The sequence below is a fragment of the Amblyraja radiata genome, chromosome 46 (assembly GCF_010909765.2).
Source record: "Amblyraja radiata isolate CabotCenter1 chromosome 46, sAmbRad1.1.pri, whole genome shotgun sequence".
NCBI lineage: Eukaryota > Metazoa > Chordata > Chondrichthyes > Rajiformes > Rajidae > Amblyraja > Amblyraja radiata.
The window spans coordinates 8233147-8258451 of record NC_046001.1 but is presented as its reverse complement, the minus strand read 5'-3'; the positions used below and the strand labels follow the sequence as shown (position 1 = coordinate 8258451).

Sequence of the window (25305 nt, the reverse complement as noted above, 5' to 3'; positions counted from 1 at the left end):
TTTTGCCCCCTCCAAATCAGCTGTCATTACTTCCCCCTCAACAAAACCTTGGAAAGTTCAGGGTGGGATTGTTTTCACATCATTCATGTCTCTATAACCATATTCCTTAACCTTTCTGCCCTTCTCTTTCACCCTTTCCTCCAACAACAAAAACATAATCAAGGATCATTCACACCCCGATCATTCCCTCTTATCCCCTCCCCCTCCCGGCAAAAGATACATAGGTTTGAAAGCACGTACCACCAGATTCAGGAACTGATGCCAGTCCACTGAATGGACCTCTCATACACTAAGGATATAGTCCCAATCTTCCAACCTACATCGTTGCTGACCGTGCACTTTTTTGGCACCGTGCACATGGTGCACATCAACTCCGGCTGCCCAGACAGCCTTGATCCACAGCTGTAATAGGCTCAGGCAGATGGCCAAGAAAGTAAACCAATGCCTGGACTTCCTCAGAAGGTTTAGGAAGTTTCTCATGTCTCCAGTGACCAATTTGTACAGATGTACTGTAGGAAGTATCCTATTGGGATATGCATCAAAGCTTGGTATGGCAATACTGCATTGCCATAGACTGCAAGAAATTACAGAGTTGTGAACGCAGCCCAGTCTATTACGCAAATCAACTTCTCCACGATTCCATCCACACTTCATGCTGCCTTGGGAAAGCACTCAACATTATCAAAGACCACTCACATCATTCCATCTTCTCCTCTCTCCCGTTGGGCAGAAGATACAAAGATTGAAAGAAAGCAAATACAACCATATTCAAGGACAGCTTCTTCCTACTGTGATCAGAATCTTGAACAGTCCTCTCGTATCCTATGGGTGGATTCCCAATCTCCCTTGTTGCCGCCCTTGAACTTTTATTTAGAAGAGTCACAGATTCAAACAGCACAGAAACAAGCCCTTCAGCCCAACTTGCTCATGCTGACCAATATTGCCCATCTACTTTAGTCCCACCTGCCTGCATGTAGCCCATATCCTTCTAAATCTTGCATATCCATGTAGCTGATCAAATGTCTTTTAAATGCTGTTATGGTACCTGCCTCATCTACCTCCTCCAGTAGAGTGAAGGGCAAAGCAGGCAAACGTGAGGAAGCTTGGCTGACGAGGGAAATTGAGACATTAGTCAAAAACAAGAAGGCTGTATAGGCAGGTATAGGCAGGAGGGATCAAGTGCATCACTGGAGGGGATTCGGGAACGAAGGTGTAAACTAAAAAAGGAAATCAGAAAGGCAAAAAGGGGCCAGGAAATAGCTCTGGAGGGTAGCATTAAGGACAATCCCAAAAGATTTTATAAATACATAAGAGGGAAAAGGGTAACGAGAGAGAGTGGGACCTCTCAGGAATCAAAGTGGTGACCTCTGTGTGGAGCCACAGGAGATGGGCAAGGTCCTAAATGAGTATTTCTTCTCTGTATTTACCGAGGAGAAAGACAGTAGGACGGAGGAACTTGGAGCAGTCACTGGATCTACTACCATAATGTGATTCAATGACGGAGCCCCTCTCCTGGAGGCGGCAATGGTCACTCCAGCCCCAAATTGTGTTTAAAACCAGAATGCCCCACTGAGATATTTTTTCACTGATGCTCTGAGGAATTCGACGTTACATTTTAATGAGGTTTATGTTATCCAGTGCACGGGGCTGTACGGATTTAAACTGAAGCGCGCAGAAAATGAAACTCAAAGAAACTGCAGCTGTTGGAAATCTGAAATGAAAACAGAGAATGCTGCAAACACTCAGGAGGTCGGCGGCGTCTGTGGGAAGAGAAATAGTCACCGCTTTAGGTCATAAACTCCTTATCGTTTCTCCATCATCGGGTGCTGTCCGACTTGCTACGTGTTTCCAGCATTTTCCGATTTTTAACATTTCGATAGTGATTATGTACCGAGACAGTCTTGCTGAGCTGCTAAAACAATGTACTTCACTGAAAGCACGTATTACCTGGTAGACGTGGCAATAAAGAAACAATCGAACTGCCTAAAATGCGAGCGATGCTTGAAACCCTCAGTCTAAGACATTCCACTACAATGTCGTCGTATATGAACAACTTTTTATATCAGAGCGGATCTGATCTAATCAGAGCAGAAATGTCTCTAAATTCCACTCCCTCTCCCCATCTCACGTACAATAAATTGCGTCCGTCGGCCTGTGCACAAAAACGAAGGCACTTAATAAATCCGATTAAGTGATTTTATAACCGCACCTGCAAATCAGCCAAAGCCCTTTTCTTTTAAGTTCTGGTTACATTTGCAACGCAGGTTAAATGGAAAGGGAGAATGCAGATAGCTGGTATTTTTAAACCTCGCTCTAATTAAATCGAATGATCAATAGTCTGGCCTTGTTTAAGACTGTACTTAACACGGGGGAAAAAATCTCTTTCCTTTGACTTTTCGATTGCCAATAATTGATGTTACTTTCTATCAATTTAGGAAAAGTTGACAATTTTCACATTTAAGTCCCATCTCCACAATGTGGTACGGGTTTCACACCTTGCATTGTAACATTCGGAACCAGAGAGTCCATCTATCATTTCGCCCGATTAAGCCGCAGATTGCAATGGCCCTGGGGTCTGGTGCCTTTTATTTTATTCTAGTTTATGGATACCGTCACATTTTTGCCCTCTCACTATTGATTCTTTTCGTTAAAATGAGGCTAAGAACCATCACCATTTCTGCTCATCACTCGGCGAAATTGACCAGCAACTGACGCAGAAATCGTTTCAAATAGGTTCGGTGAAAAACGGCTAACAAATGCATCGAGTGCAACCTAACGACCATTAAAAAATATTTATTTATCCGTTCGCTGGCAGTGCCAATATTTGTGGATCAATCCTAATTGGCTTTGAGCTGAGGAGGCGGTTAAGAGTTAAGCACAGCGGTAGGCCGGGAGTCACATATAGGACATCAGTGAAACATGTTCTGTTTGACAACAATCCGGTGGTTTCATGGTCATCATTACCAATAATATCTTTTTATACCGGATTTAGTTAATTATTACTTGAATTTCCTTCCCGCCCTGTTTATAATTTATTATAATGCATGCATAAATTAATGAAATAGTAGATTCATGCTTGGATACGGTTTAAAAACAAAGGTTTTGAAATGACAATAAACGGAATCTAAACAAGAAACAAAAACACTGATATTATTTAAAGACTTCCTTCCCGGCTTCCAGGAAACGAACTAAACCGCACTTTGTTTCATCCTTCTTTCCACCACCCCACTAAAACAACGCCAATAGATGATTTCACAAGAACGCCCCGCTAAAACATGTAAATAAAACACATTCAGACAACAGTCCAAGAGTGTTCAAAAGGGAACTGCAGATAGTGCCGAGCGCTTGGTGCAAGTAGCAATAAACTTCAATCATGTTAATTGCGGGTCAGTTTCACAGGCGCACGATGGCCGTCAATCCTGGTTGGGTTAAAAGCGACGCAAAACCAGAATTAAAAAAACAAAACACACACACACACGGAAAAGATCTGGAATATATTATGAAAATTAAACGCGAAAGCACAGCCGCTGATTTCTATATAATGATGTTAAACTGAGGAATTAAATAGTTTGTCAATTTAAACAGTAGTCTGTGTCTAAATGAATAGAATAGTCCAAATTGTGTGCAGTAAATGGAAAAGGGAAAGAATGAAATAGAGGGAATGGTATCCCGAGAGCAGCTCTAGGTCGAGGGAGGGGAAACGTGCAAATAATAACTAGAATTGACACAAGGCAATATCTTAATTTTTTTTATCTCTTCTCCTGACAGCCAAAAACCCCTTTGGCTGTTCAGCCAATCCCAGATTTTTACGACGCAATAGTTCTGGTCAAAGTTATAATATAAAAAGGGGCGATCCAGTTGATCAGTTATCATACACCAGCGTGTGCCTCACCCTGTGCCCTCTCCTCACTCCCGGCTGCAATCTGGGATCCAGCGCGTCTCTCCATTCTCAAGCGGGCGCGCACGCACACACACACACACATAAACACACACACACACACGCCAGCAGACCATGCACAGACCACACGTTTTGCTTTGCCTCCTGATCTCTCTAGGATTGACAGGCAGCGACGAGCCAGCCTTGGAGAAGGATTTGGGGGCAGAAGAGAGCGCCTCAGACCATGCGGAACCTGGGAGCCAAGAATGCTCCGCTTGTTTATGGAGGGAGCACAGCAAAGCACTGAGGTTGGAATCCATTAAGTCCCAGATCCTGAGCAAGCTGCGTCTCAAGCAAGCTCCTAACATCAGCCGAGACATTGTCAATCAGCTCCTGCCTAAAGCTCCCCCGTTGCAACAACTGCTCGACCGCTATGACATCCAGGGAGATGACTGCTCAGCCAAAGAGCCTGCTCTGGAAGATGACGAGTATCACGCCACGACTGAAACTGTCATTACCATGGCCGCCGAACGTGAGTACCCCTGTCCCATCTTCAAACTCTGGGCGAAAATATATATGTCGACGACTCAAATGGGGCAATGTCACACTGGCGGAGGGGGTGGGGTCGTTTAAGCCCCATGCAATAAATTGTAATCTTTAACTGCGTCTGCCGTTATGCCGAAAGTCTGAGATGTCTCTTCCCAGGTGACATCAACCTCCTGGTTGGTTCAAACTGCGCTACACTTTGTAACACTGATGGAGCGATGTTTGGACCAACCCCTTACCTGTTTCCACGGGAATCTTCCTCAAAACACCACTTTAACCTGATGGCCATCTCATGTTAACAACCACGCAGCATAGTCTCTAGGCAGTAGGTCACGCTGTAATATTTCAAGTTTTCCAAAAGTACAGTAAAACTAGCGAGAATCTCTGGGCTACAGTGCATGGAGTCAAATCAGAAACGGTAACTTCAAGAAGCAACTTATCAAATAAGGTGTCGGCTGGAGTTCAAAATTGAAAAGCAAATAAGAAGATTTTAAAAAAATGAACTGATGTCGCCATCATTGATGCCTGTGCTAAAAGCCACCTATGAATATTACTATCTTTAAAAAAAACCTAGAGACTAAATTTAATCATTTTAATGCCTCAGCCCCACATTAATTCGTTGGCAATCTTCATTTAATCTATTGATATCACAATTTCTAACCTATGTAATTTAAATTATAATTTATACCTAGTACTTTAAAATACAACTTGTGGTTGAAAGATGCAACAGTAATCTAATTGCTCCTGAAGTTATTTCACAAAAATGGAGCCACTCATTTCTAGATCATAACAGTGACAATTATTTCCAGATTATAATTCACAAACTATCAGGAGTGTTTTGCTATTTAGTTATAAATTATCAAAAGTATTAATTTCCAGTTCCCATCCTGTAAAATAAAATAAAATAAAAAGCAGTAACTTGCAGATTCCTGCAAATACATCAGGAGTAATTTCCCTTATTGGACCATGAAGGATTCATTTGAAGCTGAGAAGGGTCTCGACCTGAAACGTCACCCATTCCTTCTCTCCAGAGATGCTGCCTGACCCGCTGAGTTACTCCAGCTTTTTGTGTCTTATCTTAGGATTCATTTTCATAGTCACTAAAATATCAGTAACAGCCAGATGCTGCTTATAGTCCGTCCATTGTCAGAGCCTGTGATTTCCTGCCATTTGTCCACAAAGTAGTTCACACTAGATTACAACATGCAAAAATCAGAAGCAACCATTTCCATTTTAAATATCAGCAGGATAATGTTTAGTCAGCAGCAGCAAGAATCCGAACATTTCCGGCAATTACAGGTCTTTTTGCTTAAGAAGTGGTAATTTCTTGCTTATAATCCATAAAATAGCAGAAGTAATTGCTAATCTGGGTTACATCAAATACCGTGTGGTACGTTTCTGTTTGTGGTACCTTATATGCAGTAACCTCTAGCCTATAATATGGAAAATATTGAGAGCCTATTAGAATTTGTAATTTGCAGATGACTGCAAATAAAATATCAGAAGTAACAATGTCCACATTGTTTACCTAAATTAAAATAAGCAATTGTTTTCTGCTGATTGCCCATAAAATATTACAAGCAGGAGTTTCCAGTGTAGACCCCATGATATCTCTGACGTATCTCATTATTGCACATTAAAAATAAATTATCTTCAAGCCATTAGCCCATTAAATATCAGTTCAGTAAATTTCAGGAGCCTAACATTTTCTGAAATAACAGAAACAGAATATTTTGTCAAGTTCAGAAAACAATTGAAGCAGTAATTGACAGTCTGCAATCCATAAAATCTCAGGCAGTTATTTGTAATTTAAAGTCCATAAAACATCCCAAGCTGTTTCTACTCTGCACATAAAAAATCCAATATAGTATTTTCCTTAAAAGTACCTTACAAAACCAGCATGTTCAGGCTGTAGCACATAATATCAAAAGCAGTAACTTCTTGTCGATAGCTGATAAAATATCACACCAGTAATTTCTTGGAGTCCTTCATCTATAAAATATCAGAAGCAATAATTTCAGTTTATAGCCCATAACATTTCAGGAGGAGACATTTCCTGCTTCTCATCCATTAAATATCAGTAGTAATTTCCAGAGTATATTTTGGAAACCTTTCTGCTATCAGAGGTAGTATTTCCAATCTACAATCTACTAATTAATTGTCTTTCACATTCATTCTGTAGAACGTGATAGAATTGAAGCTGTGATTTCTTGTCTGTGATAAAGTATGGTCCCTAGATAGAAGATATAACACCAGAAGCTGCAATTTCTACTCCATAGTTAGTAAAATATCAGAACGAACAATGTCCAGAATGCAGTACATAACATATAAAAAACATATTGACAGTGCATTCTGTGTAATATCAGAAACAGCAATTTTCCATTAAGTATGAAAAGCAGTAGTGCCCAACCCAAAGTTCATAAAAGACCTGAAACAGTAATGTCCAATAATAGTCCATGAAATGTCAGAAGTATCATTTTCCAAATTACAGTTCACAAAATACAAACATTTCCACATTTAGGGTATTCCTTGGATTGAAGTTTGGAATTCCAAGTAAGTCCACACACAATATCAGAAGCACCTGTGTACTAATTCAACATCCATCCAGTATCAACAGCAGTAATTTCTAGTCTGTGATCAATAAATGATCAGAAGCATTTATTTTCAGTAGAGAGTTGGTAAAATATTTCAATGGTTCATTCAATCTGTACCACATAATGGGTAATCTATAGTCTGTATAGCATCAGAAACTATTTCCCATCCATTGTCTGAGAATTGCTGGATGCAGTACATTCCATGCATTGTCCAGGAAATGCTACAAGCATCAATTTCTGTCCTGTGGTCGGTAAAACACAAGTTGAAGTAATGTTCACTCTGTAAAGCATAAAATATCAGAGACAGTAAACTGCAGTCAATTATCCAGGACGTAGCGGGAGCAGTTAATTCCGGTCTATCATCCACAAAATGTCAGATGCAGTTATTTACAGTCAGGGATCCATAAAATATGAGCAGCAGGAACTTGCGATTCAGCCCATAAAACATCAGCAGTCTCCACTAGTCTATAGTCAATAACATACTAGAAACAGAAATTTCTGGTTAAAGCTTAGATCTGAAGCAGTAACCTCTGCAGTATCTGAAGGGGCAAATTCCTTCTTATTATCCATTTGGCATCAGAAGCAGCAAATTCCACACAGCAGTCCATATAATATCAGCAGCAGTCAGTTCCAATGCCTAGTTTTAAAAATGTCAGTGCCAATTTTCAATCTTTAGTCAATGAGAGAACAGAATATTCCAATTGTTGGTCATAAACATTTCACAAAGTATTTCAACATTTTTTTACTCTGTTTATTACAAGAGCCAATTTCCAATCTCTACTCCATAGGTGCATTAATTTCTTATCTCCAGTCCATAAAGTATCAGGAGGGAAGATTTCCAATGTTTACTCCTTAAAATGTCAGACACAGCAAATTCTGATTTCTTGTCATTTAATGCAAGTAATCCATAAAATATCAAAAGCAGCAATTTCCAATTCATCCATTAACTTAAAAAAAATCAGCAGCTTCAATTTCTACTCTTTGTAAATGATCAGATATGTATTTTTTCCAAGTTAAAAATGTAGTCTATAAAATATCAGAAGTAATATTTCTTTAGAGTCCAAAAAAAATTCAGAAGCAGTTATTTCCCATTTGACATCCATTGTCAGAAGCCATCGTTTCCAGTTTTGAGTCCATAAAATATCAGAAGCAGCAGTTTCTAATCGTTACTCCATAAATTATCAGCAGCAGGAATTTCCAGTCTATAGTGTATGGATGGCGAATCAGTAATGTGCTGGATACAGTCTGCACACCTCAGAAGCAGCTATTTCCAGGCAGCAGGCCAGGAAATACCAAAAGCAATCATTTTAAGGCTTTAGTCCATAAAATATCAGAAGCATTAATGTCCTGTTTTTAGTCTTTAAACTGTAAATGGCATTAATTTTGTGCTCCTATTCGCATCGTAAATTTCCTCTTTAAAATCTAGAACATAACGGAATCAACAGTGTCTGCCATAAAATATCAGAATGAGTAGTTTCTGGAGTATGGTCTATAAAATATCAGCATTTTATTTTGTACAAAGAATGTGTCATCGGTAAATTCCCATATCTGGTCCCTAAAATAATCAAAGGACAACTTTCCTCGATCAGAAGCGGTAAATTCTTGTTGTTAGTCCATGAAATATTTCCATTCTAAAGTAAATCATTTATTGGAAGTATTACTCTACACTCTATTCACCATAAAAATACAAGCTACAGTGCATTGAGAAAGTATTCAGACCCCTTCACTTTTTCCACATTTTGTTACATTACAGCCTTATTCTAAAAATGGTTAGTCATTTTTTTAATCATCAATCTACACACAATACCTCATAATATAAAAGCGAAAACAGGTGTTTAGTAATTATTGCAAAATAATTAAAAATAAATAACTGAAATATCACATTTACGTAAGTATTCAGGCCCTTTGCTGTGACTCTCAAAATTGAGCTTTGGTGCATCGTGTTTCCATTGATTATCCTTGAGATGTTTCTACAACTTGATAGGAGTCTACAAGTGGTAAATTAAATTGATTGTACATGATTTGGAAAGGCACACACCTGTCTATATAAGGTCCTACCATTGACAGTGCATGTCAGAGCAAAAAACAAGCCACGAAGACAAAGGAATTGTCTTTAAACATCCGAGACAGGATTGTGTTGAGACACAGATCTGGGGAAGGGTATAAAACATTTTTTGGAGCATTGCAGGTCCCGAAGAGCACAGTGGCCTCCGTCATTCTTAAATAGAACTTTGAAACCACCAGGACTCTTCATAGAGCCTGGCCAAACTGAGCAATCGGGGGAGAAGGGCCTTAGGATAGAGACTTACTAACATATTCAGGGAGGTGACCAAGAACCCGATGGTCACTCTGACAGAGCTCCAGAGTTCCTCTGTGGAGATGGGAGAAACTTCCAGAAGGACAACTATATCTGCAGCACTCCACCAATCAGGCCTTTATTGTAGAGTGGCCAGACAGAAGCCACTCCTCAGTTAAAGGCACATGACAGCCCGCTTAGAGTTTGCCAAAAGGCACCTAAACAGAATTCCCTGGCCTGATGAAAACAAGATTGAACTCTTTGGCCTGAATGCCAAGTGTCACGTCTGGAGGAAAACATGCACCGCTCATCACCTGGCCAATACCATATCTATGGTGAAGCATGGTGGTGGCAGCATCATGCTGTGGGATGTTTTTCAGCGGTAGGAACTGGGAGACCAGTCAGGATCGAGGTAAAGATGAACGGAGCAAAGTATAGAGAGATCCTTGATGAAAACCTGCTCCAGAGCTTTCAGGACCTCGGACTGGGGCAGACGTTCACCTTCCAACAGGACAACGACCCTAAGCTCACAGCCAAGACAACGCAGGAGTGGCATCATTACAAGTCTGCGAATGTCCTTGAGTGGCCCAGCCAGAGACCGGACTTGAACCCGATCGAACATCTCTGGAGGGACCTGAAAATAGCTGTGCATCAACACTCCCCATCCAACCTGACAGAGCTTGAGAGGATCTGCAGAGAAGAATGGGATAAATTACGCAAATACAGGTGTGCCAAGCTTGTAGTGTGATACCCAAGAAGACTTGAGGTTGTAATCACTGCCAAAGGTGCCTCAATAAAGTACTGAGTAAAGGGTCTGAATACTTATGTAAATGTAATATTTCAGTTATTTATTTTTAATTATTTTGCAAAAATTTCTAAACACCTGTTTTCACTTATTTTATTGTGGGCTATTGTGTGTAGGTTGCTGATAAAAAAATGAATTTAATCCATTTTAGAATAAGGCTGTAACGTAACAAAATGTGGAAAAAGTGAAGGGGTCTGACTACTTTCTGAATGCACTGTATATAAGCTACCAGCCAATAGTACAACATCATTTGAAGTAGTCATTTCCAGACTGCAGTATATGCAATGTAGGAATGAGCAATTTCCTCTTTCAGCTCTACAAAAGAACAGCAGTATTTTCCAGTCCAGAAAATATCAGAAACAGTCAATTCCAAACAAAATTCAGAAGCATTTACTTTCCTTTAAAAGCCCATAAAGTATCAGAAGCAATTATTCCTAGTTACTACTTCATAAAATATCAGGTCTACTTCATAAAGAATCTGAAGCAATAATTTCATGGTAATCATCTATAAAATATCAAGAAGATTAATTTCCACATTATAGTCCATTAACCATCAGAAGCACTGATTTCCCATGCACATCCAGAAAAAAAAAATGGAAGTAATTTTCAGTCTACATTCCATAATATATGAACACTAATTTCCAGCTTTAAGAACATAAAATATAAGCAGTCATTTGCAGTTTATATTCCCAGGAGATATCATTACCCATTTCTTGTCTGTACCCCATAAATTATCAGAAGCAGTAATTTCCTGAAAATGTGAAGCAAAGACAAAAATATTGCTGGAAATATTCAGCAAGTTAGGCAGCCTCGGTGGAGAGGGAAATCTAGAAGCAGTAATTTCAGGATACACGAGGCAGGAAAGGAAGGAGTAAGAGGTTGCCTGCCTGTGCATCATGATGAGGCATTTCCCAGCTAACCTTCTACTGAGAACACAAAGTGCTGGAGTAACTCAGCAGGTCAGGCAGCATCTCTGGAGGCTGAAGGTCCCACTCCAAAAGGTTGCCTATACATGTCCTCCGAAGATGCTGCTTGAGCAACCGAGTTACTCCAGCACTTAGTGTTCTATGCAAGATTCCAGCATCTGCAATTTCTACTGAGCCTGCCTTCAGTTGGGACTGAAAGGACATTTGGTGCAACAAGCAGCAAACAAGCAGCATCACTCCATTCACATAGGAGCAGATTCATTGCATAGTTGCATGGAGCGAGCGGTGCCTTCAGTTGAGATTAGCAGCATATTGGCAAAACTGAGAGAAGTGCCAAGCAGCATTCTCTCACCAACACTGCGGCTCGATATTTTGATGCAATAATACAAAGCTAATGTCGCCAAATTGGACAGACTGCTTGCATTGGGGGCGATCAATTTTCCTGTTCAAAGTTTTTGTTGTCTGGCAGTAAACGTAGCACACAGGGACACATTACACCTTGGTAGGCATCAAGTCTACCTTACTTCTCTATAGGTAGGTTTACCAATAATTACAGCTCGGGAGCATCTCAGCTCAGTATTGTCACCCCCACATGTGGCCTGACACCTTGTGCAACCTCTCCTGGTGCCTGAAAAGGAGATATTAGGTGGATGGTTTGTAGAAGAACGTCAACTCTCCACAACCATGGTTGTGGAGGCCAACGAGAAAGCCCTCAACAGTTGCATCCTCATAGTGTTTCTGGATTTAATCACCACCTTTTAGGCAGAATGTGCCATGCACTTTCATCAAAGTTACAGGATTATCATTCATGCTTTAACTTCTTCTTCTTCTTCTTGCGTGTGGCGTGCACAGCCTAAAGTTGTAAGACAACTTGTTCTGTTTGATATTCTGTTTGTGCACGCCAGGCTGATTGCATTCATCGAAACAGGGTGGACCACGTGAAGGTTGCAATCTCCCACCCCATGCTTTAACTGATACTTCAGAGGCTGAGGTAGTTCCCAACTAATGGTTGTACCAGGCTTGATGGAGCCCATTGGGAACCCTCATCACCACCTTGTACGCATCTTCCTCGTCTGTAGTGAAAGGACATTGGCCACCAACTTTGGTGCACAAGGGATGCGCCTTTACTGGAGAGGCGATGGCTAATGGAGCTTTATCTATATCTCGTTTGGTGAGATTATTTTTTGGAAATCATATCTCAGTCTTGCAAGTTAGAGCAGTTTCGTATAAAACTATTCAAGCGAGCAAGAGGATAAACAAAACAAAAAATACTTGACTGATTATCATCATCTACCAACCTGTACAGTCAGTTGTTTTATGAACATCTGCTGTTGGTCACTAGGGAGTTAATCCTGTTGTTTCCTGGTTCTTCGCGGTCAAGAGAAATAGTTAAGAAACTGCCTTCCTGAGTTGCAAGCGCAGGAAGATCACGGGAGGAGGGTTTATGTAACCAGTAACCTGAGATCAGTGGGTCAAGGCAGATATTGGTGTACAAGAGGCCATGGTGAAGAGGGTATTCCCTCAGAAGTATTCTGACATGCTGAGCAGGAAAAAAATACCAAGATACAACTGGTGCCATCAAAATATAGTCCCTCACAGTTCATAAGCAACAACCAAAGGAATTTTCTTTCCCCCAACTTGGTTCGATCCAGCTTGAATTCCAGCAGTTCCATAAATATTAAATAGCTTGTACAGAAAGAGAAAAGTAAAGGAGGAAATAAGAATGTGTTAAATGTTTGCTGCAGAAGGAGCAAAGTAATCTTGGGGGAATAATTAGATTTGCATCTGTAGATTACAAGTTATTTTAAACTATGGATTGTACATGCAAGCTGCAAATAGTTATTTTTAGCTTAAGTTCATAAGTGTAAGTCGCAAACAGCCATCCTAAGCTAACTGATTGTGCTTTTCATGCATTTAAATTGCAAATAGTAGTTTTAATTTTCCTGCGCATTGCGTAAATTGCAAATTGTCATCTTAACCTGTCATTTGCAAAACAAGAGTTTTTCTTTATAGATCAAGTGCAAATCCTAAATGATCACTTTAAATATGCAAAGTGAAAACAGTCAATTTAAACTCTAGTGATCTTCCTTGTATGTGCAAATCACAAATTGTCAATTTACACTTATGGGTCATACATACAAGCCCCAATCCATCACTATAAATGCTATAAACTACAAATGGTCATTTTAAGCCATGGTGAAGAGGGTATTCCCTCAGAAGTATTCTGACATGCTGAGCAGGAAAAAAATACCAAGATACAACTGGTGCCATCAAAATATAGTCCCTCACAGTTCATAAGCAACAACCAAAGGAATTTTCTTTCCCCCCAACTTGGTTCGATCCAGCTTGAATTCCAGCAGTTCTAATCTAAGTCTAATCTAAGTTCTATCTAAGTAATTTTAAGCTACTGGCCAAATATGTACGTTGCAAAGTGTCATATTCAGCTCCAGACATTTCTAAGCGATGGATTTCATTTCCACGTCAGCTTTTATTTTGTAAAATGGTCATCAGCAATTTCTAGAATATACTCAGCATGTCTGTTGCAATCCATCATTTTAAGCTGTAGTCTGCACTTGAAGTCGCAAAATCATTTTCACCTTTTAAATAAAGTGCAAATCGCAATTCATTGCTTCAAGCTAAAGTTTGCACGCAAGTCGCAAATAGTTAAGTTACTGTTTGTATGTGTAATCTGCAATTACACCAACATACAAAGATTGTATGTATGAGTGTGTGATTGCAATCTATCATTTTAAGATACAGGTCATGTGTAAATTGCAAATATTTTTGCACCAATCACTTCCAAGACTTGGTTTCAATTCAGTCATTTTTCATGCAATGTTGTGCCCATTAGCAATTTTTAGACTGTAGACTTGCATGCTAGTCTATCATCAGCAATTCCTATATTACATTTACTGATCATTGAATAAATCATTGGAGTTTAGTTCATGAACCTACAACAAACTGCCATTTCTTGCTTGACCTGACGGGCAAATGATTTTAAAATAAGCTGTTCCTAAAACAAAAGTAAGCAAAAGGATTACTTTGCTGGTAAGAAATTAGATCTTTCTTTGAAAAAGTAAAAAAAATAAGATAAACGAGAAACACCTAAAATTACTTATAAATATCTAAAAACTTTAAACTGAATCAATGAATGGCTTGCCTTCCCCTTTCCTGCAGGTTTGGGGGCTGTAGATCCAGTCATCCTGTTGATGAGGACCCTTACAGAGAGAAAGCATAAACACAGGAACATAAAAGCTAACGAGGGCAGTTAGAGGGCAAGAACACAAAGAAAGGAAATGTAGAGAGTAGGAAATATCAGTGGTGCTGAGGGAGAGAAAAACACTGAGCCAACATTACACATTGATGGCCTACAGGAGTCTGGCCATGTCTGATACAAGCAGAGAAAGCAAGTTACCTGAAGTTGTTGAATTCAATGCGAGTCCAGAAGGTTGCAACATTTCAAGCCAGAAGATGAAGCTTATATTGGGCTTTGTTGTAACAGTGCAGGAGGTGACAGAATGACAATGGGAGTAGGATGAGGAATTAAAGTGGCAGGCAATGGGAAGCTGAGTGGCCTGAACGCAGGTGCTCTGCAAAATGATCACCAGCATGCATGTGGTGCCTTCAATGCAGAGACCACATGTGAGCACTGAATGCAATGCACTAGATTGGAAGCAGTGCAAGTAAATCACTGCTTCCCTGAAAGGTCTGATGGGTTGCCTGGATGGTGGAAAGGAAGATGTAAATGGATAGGTGTTGCATCCGTTATGGTTGCGTGGGAAAACACCATGAGAAAGGGAGTAGTGGGTAGAAGTAGAAGAGCAGACCCCGGGAGCTGTGGTGGAAAGAATCCTTTTGAAATGTTGAGAAGAAAGGAGAAGGGACGATGTGCCTGGTGGTGGAATCTCATTGAAGGTGATTGAAATTGGAAAGAATGAAGAATGTGGATGCTTGCAATTTCCAAGAGAAGCCCAGACTCTTGCCGTGATCTCGATCATACTGCAACCCACCCTGCCCCATGCTATTCCATTCTCCCACTTCCTCCTTCTCCATTGTATTTGTTTTGACGATAACACATTCCACACAGGTGCCTTCTTCCTGAACTGTGGTTTCTCCTGCACCATACTTGGCAGAGTTCTTGACCACATCTTATCTACGTTCCACCTCTGCTTTCACGCCCTCTCTTCGTGGACAGAACAAGCTGGCCGTCACCTTTCACCCTGCCAGCTTCCACCTTCGACACATCATCCTTTGCTATTTCTGCTGCCTACAGCAAGTTCCCACCACCATATCTTCCCCTCCCCTTTCAACATTCTGAAGGGACTGTTCTTTGGTCCATTCATCCTTGATCTCTTTACATGCCATAGGGAGATAGAAGTCAGAAACAGGCTGTTGGCCCCGAGTCAACCATCAAGCACCCATTTTCACTAATCCTACCGTAACCTATTTATTCTCCCCATGTTCCCATCAATTCTCCCCAGATTTCTCCTCTCACCCACACATTGGGTGTTTGTTGGGTAGTTACCTAACATTGGTGAATTCAATGTCCATATCATTGGGCTGTAAGCTACCCAACCAAATCTGAAAAGTTACTTTTACTGAAATCTCAGTAACCCTGAAACTGCTGGATTGTTGCAATAACGAAAATAGTTCAGTGATATTCTTTCAGAAAGTCAAGCTGCTGTTCCTATCTGGTTTGGCATATGACCATTCCATAAGGGCTGGGCAACTGGAATGTCAATGGGCAGTTTAAGCCATACTCTGTGAGAGTAAATGTACTTTAGCATCAATAGAGGCTCATTTATTGTGAATTTAAACAGCAAGATTTGCATTTTTAAAACAGTGGATCAAATATCCTGCGGGAATTGCATCAAGGGGTTCTTGCCCATTCCACGTTGTGAAGTGTTTGTTTGCAATTCTGGCCAAATCCTTTGGGAAGCAGATGATGTTATGTAGGGAGAGAGATATGGGGTCGCGACCCCTGCCTGTTAGGATAGGGCCATTTAACTGCAAATGGGTTTGGATTGCAGCTGACTAACTGCCCTGTGGCCACAGGACACTATTAAATAGAGCAGCACATAATGGGGAATACAAATCCCAGTGCAATTCTCCACAGCTGCGAGTTTGACACGATCAGCTCTTTATAAGATGAAAACAGTGGGTATTATAATCGTTTTATACCGAATTTGAATTTTAGAACCATTAATTAATATTGAATGTTCCTGTTTTCAGGATGTATTCTGTAATTCACCATGAGGCTGAACAGTGTAAATTAACCCAAAGCATTGAACTGCCTGTCCCTTTTTACAAAACAAATTTATCCTCTTAATAAATGGCTGTGAAGGTTTATTCTAATTGTTCGTCTAAAGATGACGTTATTTTTCTCAAGTTGTTGCTATTCTCTTTTCTTTTTTTTCTTCTTTTTTGTTTTGTTTTGTTTATTTTATTAGAAGTTAATACAGTACAAAACAGTACAGTGGAACCTAATTTTAGGTGCCAACTATGTCATACCGTAATCCATTCTATGTACAACCTCTAGTTTTATGTTTTGAGAAGGAAGTAAGCAAGACAAGAAAAAGAAAATAATAGAAAGGGGAAAAAGAGGAAAAATAGATGGTAGAGAATAGAAAAACGTGAAGTGTGTATATAAAAAAAAAAGAAAAAGTGGGAAGTAGAAATAGGAGAGAAGGCCCCTTAAAAGAGAATTTTTCAAATCTTTATTCGGAGATGTAGATCTATCCACGGCATGAACTGAAATCAGCAATCCTTACAGTACCGCTGCATCACATGATTCCAAAAAGTCGATGAAAGGAGACCAACTCCTTAAGAATTGTTCATATTTATCTATTAGTCGGAGTCTAATTTCTTCAAGGCGTGCTATGTCCATCATATTCCCAATCCACATTTTAACAGTTGGTATGGTTGTATTTTTCCAAAATTTAAGTATCAATTTCTTTCCAATTATTAACCCATATTTAAATTGATATCTTCTACTATTATTCCAAATATAATCCATTCTCTTTTCTAACAATAATTAATTAAATGATGAGATCAAAGTTCCAACCAATCAAATGTATTATTTTGCCATAAATCTATTCAGACACGTATAAGTTAATGATAGTTCAACAAGGAACTGCAGATACTGGTTTACAAAGAAGAACATAAAGTGCGGAGTACCTCAGTGGATCAGGCAGCATCTCTGGAGAATATGGATGGGCGATGTTTTGGGTCGTGTTTGAGCCTGAAGAAGGGTCCCGAACTGAAACGTTGCCTATCCATGTTCTCCAGGGTTGCAACTTAACCCACTGAGTTACTCCAGCACTTTGTGTCCTTCTGGCTCTATGTATAACTGGTTTGATTCTACCCAATAAGATAGGCATTTAGTTTAGTTTTGTGATACAGCGTGGAAACAGGCCCTTCGGCCCACCGGGTCCGCGCCAACCAGCGATCCCCGCACATTAACACTACCCTACACACAATAGGGACATTTTTTACACTATACCAAGCCAATTAACCTACAAACCTGTACATCTTTGGAGTGTGGGAGGAAGCCGAATATCTCGGAGAAACTATTGGGGAGAATGTACATGGGGAGAATGTACAAACTGTACAAACAGCATCCGTAGTCAGGATCGAACCCGGGACTCAGGCGTTGCAAGGCAGCAACTCTACCGCTGTGCCACCATGCCGCTGGTGATGATTCTACCCAGTCAAATGCATTAGATGGCTATGGTTTGATTCAATCAGATTTGTGCTTGTTGGTGATAAATCTATCCAAGTGTATCCATCCAATCATTTGTGCATTAGTTGGCTGCGATACCATCCAATTATATATGTGCTGGTGTATTGGATCCTATCCAGATATGTATAGCTCGTAATGATTCGGTGCAATCAAATGTATTAGTTGCCTTTAGTTCTATCCATTCAGGTTTATACTACCATTCAGGTACCGCACAGGAACAGGCCCTTCGGCTCACAATGTCCACGCTGAAAATGATGCTTGAACATAATCCATATCCATATGCCCATCAAAAAGTCACCCAAATGCCACTATGGCTCAGCCTCCACCACCATCCCCAGCAACGCACTGCGAGTACTCACCACCCTCTGTGTAAACAAAACTTGACCTGCACATTTGCGTTAAAATGTACGCCTCTCATCTTAAAGCTATGCCCTCTAGTATTTGATATTTCCATCCTGGGGGGGGGGGGGGGGGGGGGGAAGGGGAAGGTTCTGACTGTATTTTAGTTGGTTTTAATCTCATCCATTCAAATATGTATTAACTGACCATGATTCTATATCACCTAAAGTGCCAGTTGCCTCTATTTCAAACAGTCACATCTACCAATTGCCTAAGATCTTATCCAATCTGATACATATTAGTCAGAGATGGTTATATCTAATCAAGCATACCAGTTGGTACGATTCAATCCAATCCAATCACATGTATTAGTAGATTCAATTTTATCCAATCATATATGTATTTTTGGCTATGATTCTTTCCAATCATAGAACATGCTATGTACAGTACAGGAACAGGCCTTATAGCCCATAATGGCTGTGCCAAACATGATGCCAAAATAAACTAATCGTATCTGCCTGCACATGATCCACATCCACGTATTAGCTGCTACAATTCAGATACCAGTTAGTTGGCAATAATTCTATCCAGTCAAATGTACTAAATGGCTACACTTCTATCCAATCAGATATGTATTAGTTGGCTTTGATTCTGTTTTTTTGATTTGTTCTTTTTGTAGCTGACCCCTGTGTCCAAGTGGATGGGAGTCCAAAATGTTGCTTTTTTAAATTTAGCCCCAAAGTCACATTTACAAACGTGGTGCGAGCTCACCTGTGGGTATACCTGCGACCAGTACTGCACACCTCCACAGTGTACCTGCAAATCCTCAGGCTGAAACCTGTGACGGAAAAAGGCAGCAGGCACTCGAGGATCCGATCCTTAAAAATAGACATGGACAGCCGCAATGGGCGCTGGCAAAGCATCGACTTTAAGCACGTTCTGCAGAACTGGTTCAAGCAACCGCATACCAACTGGGGCATTGAGATCAACGTCTTTGATATGGATGGGAATGACTTGGCTATCACATCTCCGGGAAGTGGAGAGAAGGGATTGGTGAGTATGGTTCACATTAAGCCCTCTGTGTTAAGGAGGCTCAGATATCTCTGGTTTCAAGATAATAGCGCCCGCAATTGGCTGAAGATGCAATAGTGTCATTAACAAGGGGTCACAGTTTAAGGATAAGGGGGAAGTCTTTTAGGACCGAGATGAGAAAAACATTTTTCACACAGAGAGTGGTGAATCTGTGGAATTCTCTGCCACAGAAGGTAGTTGAGGCCAGTTCATTGTCTATATTTAAGAGGGAGTTAGATGTGGCCCTTGTGGCTAAAGGGATCAGGGGGTATGGAGAGAAGGCAGGTACGGGATACTGAGTTGGATAATCAGCCATGATCATATTGAATGGCGGTGCAGGCTCGAAGGGCCGAATTGCCTACTCCTGCACTTATTGTCTATGTTTCTATGAAAAACCTTGGTGCAGTGAACTGTTTGAATATTTTTTACATGATAGGTGGCAAATGAATGCCACTCCACAAAGGGTGTGACTGCTCATAAAATGCAACAAGTTAACAGTTGAAAGGAGCAAGCAATTAAGGAGGCAAATGGTCTCTATTGCTAAGGGGTTGGAGTGTAAGAGTAAGGTGATTGGAAAGACCTTTGATAAAACCGCATTTTCTTGATCTTACTGAATGTCAAAGTAGGCTCAAGGAACCCAAAGTCCAACTCCTGCTTTTATTTCTAATGTTCTTATGGTCTGAAAGATGCTGCCTGATGGGATTATAACATGAGCAGAGATTAAATAGACTGGTTGATACTCTCCAGTTTAGATGGATGATCTCATTGAAACACGTAGGGATTTTCACAACTTGACAGGTTAGATGTTACTGTGCCTCAGTTATCTGAAACCAAGGCCAGAGATGAGGAGAAACGTCTTCACCCAGAGTCTTTGGAATTCTCTACTCAGGAGGGCTGTGGAGGCTCAGTGTCTGAGTATAGTTGATAGGGAATGATAGCATTTTGGACATTAAAGGCATTGTAGGCCAAAAAGGTCATCCATAATGTGATTATATGACAGAGCAGGCAAGTGGGTTTGAATGGCCAACTTCTGCTTCTATTTCTTCTGTTCTTATCAAAGCTGAGCTTTTTAATAGTTTACAGCAGTCAATGTCTGTTCATTTGTTCTGACGGAAAATTGGCACTCAAAGTGCTGGCTAGTGCACAACAGTTCAAGCTTAGAAGCATCAGCACTCCAACCCAGTTAATGTGACAACTGCCACAGATAAAGACGATTCAGTCGCTCCAGTCAGATTACCCCCAGTTCAGTGGGTTGGCCAATTTCCTGCACTCCCACTCTCCTCACCAATCTCTCTCTCAATGGATAGTAAGGAACTATAAATGGTTCTTCCAAAAACAGACTCTTCAGAATATTAAGTTGCTTCACAGCCTTAGTCCTGATTTTTGGAAAGAAAATTGAGGAGCGCAAAGGGAAAAGACAACATTAGTTTCTGCATGTTGTGTTGAGTGGGAAATGGAGGTGATACAGTTTGTTGGGCAGCACACTGATGGAAGGTTGTGGCAATGCAGCAGGGGTGTTAACCTCAGGATCCCAAGTCAGCGCAGCAGCGCAAAAACAACATTTGCCAGTCACTTACCTCAACGCTATATGTGGAAGCTCGCTGTGCGCAAATTGTCTGCTGCATTTTTTAAGTGCTCTCCGAGGTCGCGAAAGGCGCTATAAAGAATCGTTTTTATTGTTAATAATGGCTAAAAATGCCTTGCTTACATTATAGTATTCATCTGTTTGCTTTACTTTCTTTTTATAATGGTGCCTGACGTCCACATGCACCATTGGAGCATGCTTGATGTCTTGTGGTCCTGAAGGCATTTCATTGACAATGAGCTATAGCTCCATAATAACGACTAGCATGAGAAAAACTTAAAACCTGACCTGATCACGACTTGTCCAAACCTGGCCCGGCTTGGGGAGTTACTTATTTTTTTGTTTAAACCATACTCGGCCTGAACCAAGCTCCCAACATGCTATTGGCCACATGAAGTTGGAAGTCATTTTTGGGAAGCACTTGCTACGAAATGGAAGGAAGAGCTTGCTGTCGCTACTCCCAATGCACTGAGACTGCCTGTCCTGACCCAACCAGAACCTGAATGTATGACCAGAACAATACCTGCCTTGACCTAACCTGCATACAATTCTTGGCTCCTGTAGGACTCTGGCCAGGGACCAGGGTTTGCCCCACATCTCCAACAACTGTTATCTTACCCATGCAGCTATTTTGCAGAAGTCAGCCCAAACAGTACATGTTGCAACTAATTTAACCGGGATTAGGCTGGACTGGCAGCCCACTGCTTCAATGTCCACATTTTTATCTTTCTTCTTACCCCTCTTTCAGGTGCGCTACCCTCTCGATGTCCTGCTTCCACCTTCATTGCCCTGACCTAGTTTCATCGACATCTCTGCCCAACAGGCCCACTAGGAGCTAATCTCGCTACACTCCTCCTATCCAACTCACCTCTGTCAGTGTCCTGACTATCTCTGCCAGCCCTACAAAACATCTGTTCATTTGTAAAAATGGCCCTCACCATCTACAAACTGACTGTAGACTGTTGCAATAACAGCGTTATTCAGGTCAATTACATATTTTCCCAATGTCAAGTCTTTCCACCTGACTATGCAATCCAATACCTGGCCTGTTTGTACTGTATTATTTTCATACTCTACTCCTCTGAGAAGCTAAACCATGTTCCAAACCTCTTGCCTCTCATTTATTATCTCCACCACCTGTCCCTCCCCCTCCCAACCCATCCAAATACCAGAGTAATTCTCCCACTGCTTTCCTTCCTCAGGTTCTATGTTGAATAACTGCTCATCTTCAGTAATTTCATCTCCCATCTTACTTCATCATGCTCTGTCAATCCAACCGCGGTTCATTCCTATCTCCCTTTAATCTTTTCCACCATTTAAACCCAAACATACATTCAATCCTATCTCAGTAACCTCTGCCTCCACCCCCTATCTTTCTCCATGCCGTAACTAACTTTGGACTCTACCTACTCCAATGGACTCTGTTCGGTCTCTCTCAATCCAAAATCCAGAAATGCCCCACATGGGACCCATTCACCCACAAACCCTGTGCTTAATGACATACCAGCAGTTCAAGGAAGGGGTGGCAAGGGCATTTGGGAATGTGCAACAAATTGCCAACCCTTTCAGTATTATGCACACCCTGAAAAATGGGTTAAAAGATGCAATGGAAGTTGCTGTTAGTACATAAATGTTAACATTGTGTTCTAACAGGCGATTAGTTGGATGTGAATATAAGCATTTTAAAATATGCAACTTTGAATTTGAAAAATCAAAAATGTCTGTTTCACAATCATCATTTTAACAATGGACTGAGGGTAAACTTTAGCGATGCATTTATAATGGGTAATAGAGTTATACAAATTGTAATAATACTCCGAAATTAAATTGTGCACTTTAAACATCTTTGAGATCTGCCCGCAGATTCAAAAGGATTGAAATCTAAATAAGGCAATCCCATCTGGATTGCTATGCAGTTCTGCCATTTTCTGCTTTATTGTAAATTTCCAGCATCTGATTAATTTACATTAAAACTACTGCTAGGATGCCATTAATAGCCTCAGCGAATTTCAACCAAGTTCTGGCAATTTAACTGCATCCCGATAATGTGCTTAAAATGGCAGCTAGTGGGAGGTGAATTTTCATCCACATTTAAACTGGCTTCGCTCCATAGATGCTGCTGCACCCGCTGAGTTTCTCCAGCATTTTTGTGTACCTGCTAGTTGAATATCAATACTGGCAATGGTTTTAAAAGGCCTTGGAGCTGTAAAGATGTTTTTCTTGCACTGTGGTGCAAATTAGTCCAGAACAAGAAATGAATGCATTTATGGCCTTGGTTTCACTATAGTAGAGAGGATTTAGAGTTATAATAACATAAAGAAAGTGTACAGGTACACCTCAATGGAAAAAAAACCTCTCTCTCTTTTTGACAGCAACCATTTCTGGAAGTTAAAGTGGCAGAAACAAACAAACGTACTCGCCGAAACCTGGGGCTGGATTGTGATGAGCACTCCACAGAGTCACGTTGCTGTCGCTTTCCGCTAACCGTTGATTTTGAGGCCTTCGGCTGGGACTGGATTATTGCCCCCAAACGATACAAAGCCAACTACTGCTCTGGTCAATGCGAGTACATGTTCATGCAGAAATACCCACATACCCACCTGGTACATCATGCCAATGCCAGAGGCTCAGCTGGCCCGTGCTGCACGCCAACCAAAATGTCGCCTATCAACATGCTTTACTTCAACGACAAGCAAGAGATCATCAACGGGCAAATCCCAGGCATGGTGGTCGATCGATGTGGCTGCTCCTAAAATGAAGATCAGCCAAATGTCTTTCCCCCTGTCATTTGAAGCATCATTATTCTAGAATGTGATGTCCAAACTATGCCATGCACTGTGCAATAAGCAGAGAGGGAGAGAGAGAAAACAAATTGGGCCTCATTCATCAGAAACATATTTTACAAACAAAAAGCAGCCAGTTAATAAGAACTAGGACTAATTGATCCCAAGTCTCTGGGTTCTTCCCCTCCCCCCAACCCCACAACTGAAACAGTCACTGCTGATCACAATAGAAGAGCAAATAGTCTGGGAGGAGTTACTGAGGCCACCAGCACCTGCAAAATAAATTAACATTCTCAATAAGCAAAGACAGCAGACCCTTGGTAACTGGTATCAACTTGTCAGATTTGATTCCACAGGCTTGGCAATTGCCCTGTTTAACGTTGCTGTTTAAACAAAAAAAACCCCCACAAAAAAAGAGAAAGATCATATTAGTCATGAATTTGGTTTGGAAAGGCAGGAAGGGGAAGAATGAGCACTAGCAGTGAGACTGTCTCTTCAAGAGGAAAACACAGTCAAACTGCACACTCCGGATATATGCTCTTAACTTTTGCAAAGTCCTCAACAGTGTTTAACTGAAAACTTTCAAAAGCTGTAGATGAATGAAGAGAGACCTGGAAAAGGAAGTTCGGTGGCTCTTTTCACAGCTGAATTCCTTTTCATCTGACAGATAAAATGGTGGGAATGCACAGGGTATCAGCCAGTGAAGGGTTGGGGTAAGACATAGCTTGGTTCCCATGAAGGTTTCACTTCTACACTGACACTGCTTTGCAATTCCGACATTTTTGCTGCTTTATTTCAAACAATCAGCATTTAGTTTCCTCCCGCCATCACTTGCAGAATCCCAGAGCTTCACTAGTCAGCGCTGGACAAGCCAAAAGCCTTCTTTAGCTTCTTTGATTTAGGAAACTGGCACACAGTGTGTGTACGATTTATGATCTGACCTGGCCCGAGCCAATCCATTCTGGTATTACTCAAAAGGGGATGGATTACAAGGGCAGAGGAGTGACAATGGGGGAGGATGCTTAAAGCACCACAGCTGGAGTTCTGCATTCAGTTCTGTGCCCCACACTTCACGATTGGGGCTCCAGCAAAGATTTACCAAGATTACACTGGGGGGGGAGGGTGATAAAGGGTTGCAATGGCTGGCCTTGTATTACTTTAGGGGGATAAGATGGAAGGCATGAACTGAGTTGGTGTAAATGATACCAGTTTGTGTAGGTTAGGCAGTGAGATATTATTTCCTCTTGTGGGGAGCCCAGAACAAGGAAGTGGAGCCTTAAAGCTGGAGCCAGGCAGTCATGATGATGATTCCTTATCCGAATGGCAATGGAAATCTGGAGTAGTCTCCCACAAAAAGCTGTGGAGCTGGAGGCAGTTTGGGATTGGGGTTGGAGGGGGGAGAGCAATACTCAAGCTAAAGATTGATAAGCAATGAGTAATGGTGAACCTGCACCTTGATGTTGGGGCAGAACTCTCTCTCTCACTGGGCACTCGACATCTACCAAAAGCACTTCTGCTCCCTCTCCTGTGCCATGCGCTACTTCCTAATTTTATGGGTTATTAAAACGAAAGCAAGTAAAATTAGAGACTTCCACGTCTAAATCAGAACTCAGCCGATGCCATACTGCAGCCTACGTAAGTCTGGACTGGGCTAGGTTTAGTATTTTAGCGAGGCTGTAGATGCTGAAATCTTGAGCAAAAAACAAAGTGTTGTAAGATCTCAACGGGTCCAGCAACATCT

The 25305-nt window shown here is 41.1% G+C and overlaps 1 protein-coding gene across 1 annotated transcript; it reads left to right on the top strand.

Annotated features, from left to right (window-relative positions):
* The first annotated feature begins 3865 nt into the window (after positions 1-3865).
* Positions 3866-23960, top strand: gdf11 (growth differentiation factor 11). Its single transcript, XM_033015512.1, has 3 exons — positions 3866-4409; positions 18805-19178; positions 23154-23960. Exons 1-3 carry the CDS (start codon positions 4013-4015, stop codon positions 23532-23534), a joined length of 1152 nt encoding a protein of 383 aa, XP_032871403.1. The 5' UTR covers positions 3866-4012; the 3' UTR covers positions 23535-23960.
* Positions 23961-25305: the final 1345 nt, after the last annotated feature.

What these genes read in the sequence shown, in the direction of transcription:
- gdf11 (XM_033015512.1), top strand. Translation starts at nt 4,013, where the DNA reads ATGCACAGACCACACGTTTTGCTTTGCCTCCTGATCTCTCTAGGATTG. An exon ending in CATTACCATGGCCGCCGAAC is followed by an intron (nt 4,410 to 18,804) that starts GTGAGTACCCCT and finishes TTCTTTTTGTAG; the next exon opens with CTGACCCCTGTGTCCAAGTG. An exon ending in GAAGTGGAGAGAAGGGATTG is followed by an intron (nt 19,179 to 23,153) that starts GTGAGTATGGTT and finishes TCTTTTTGACAG; the next exon opens with CAACCATTTCTGGAAGTTAA.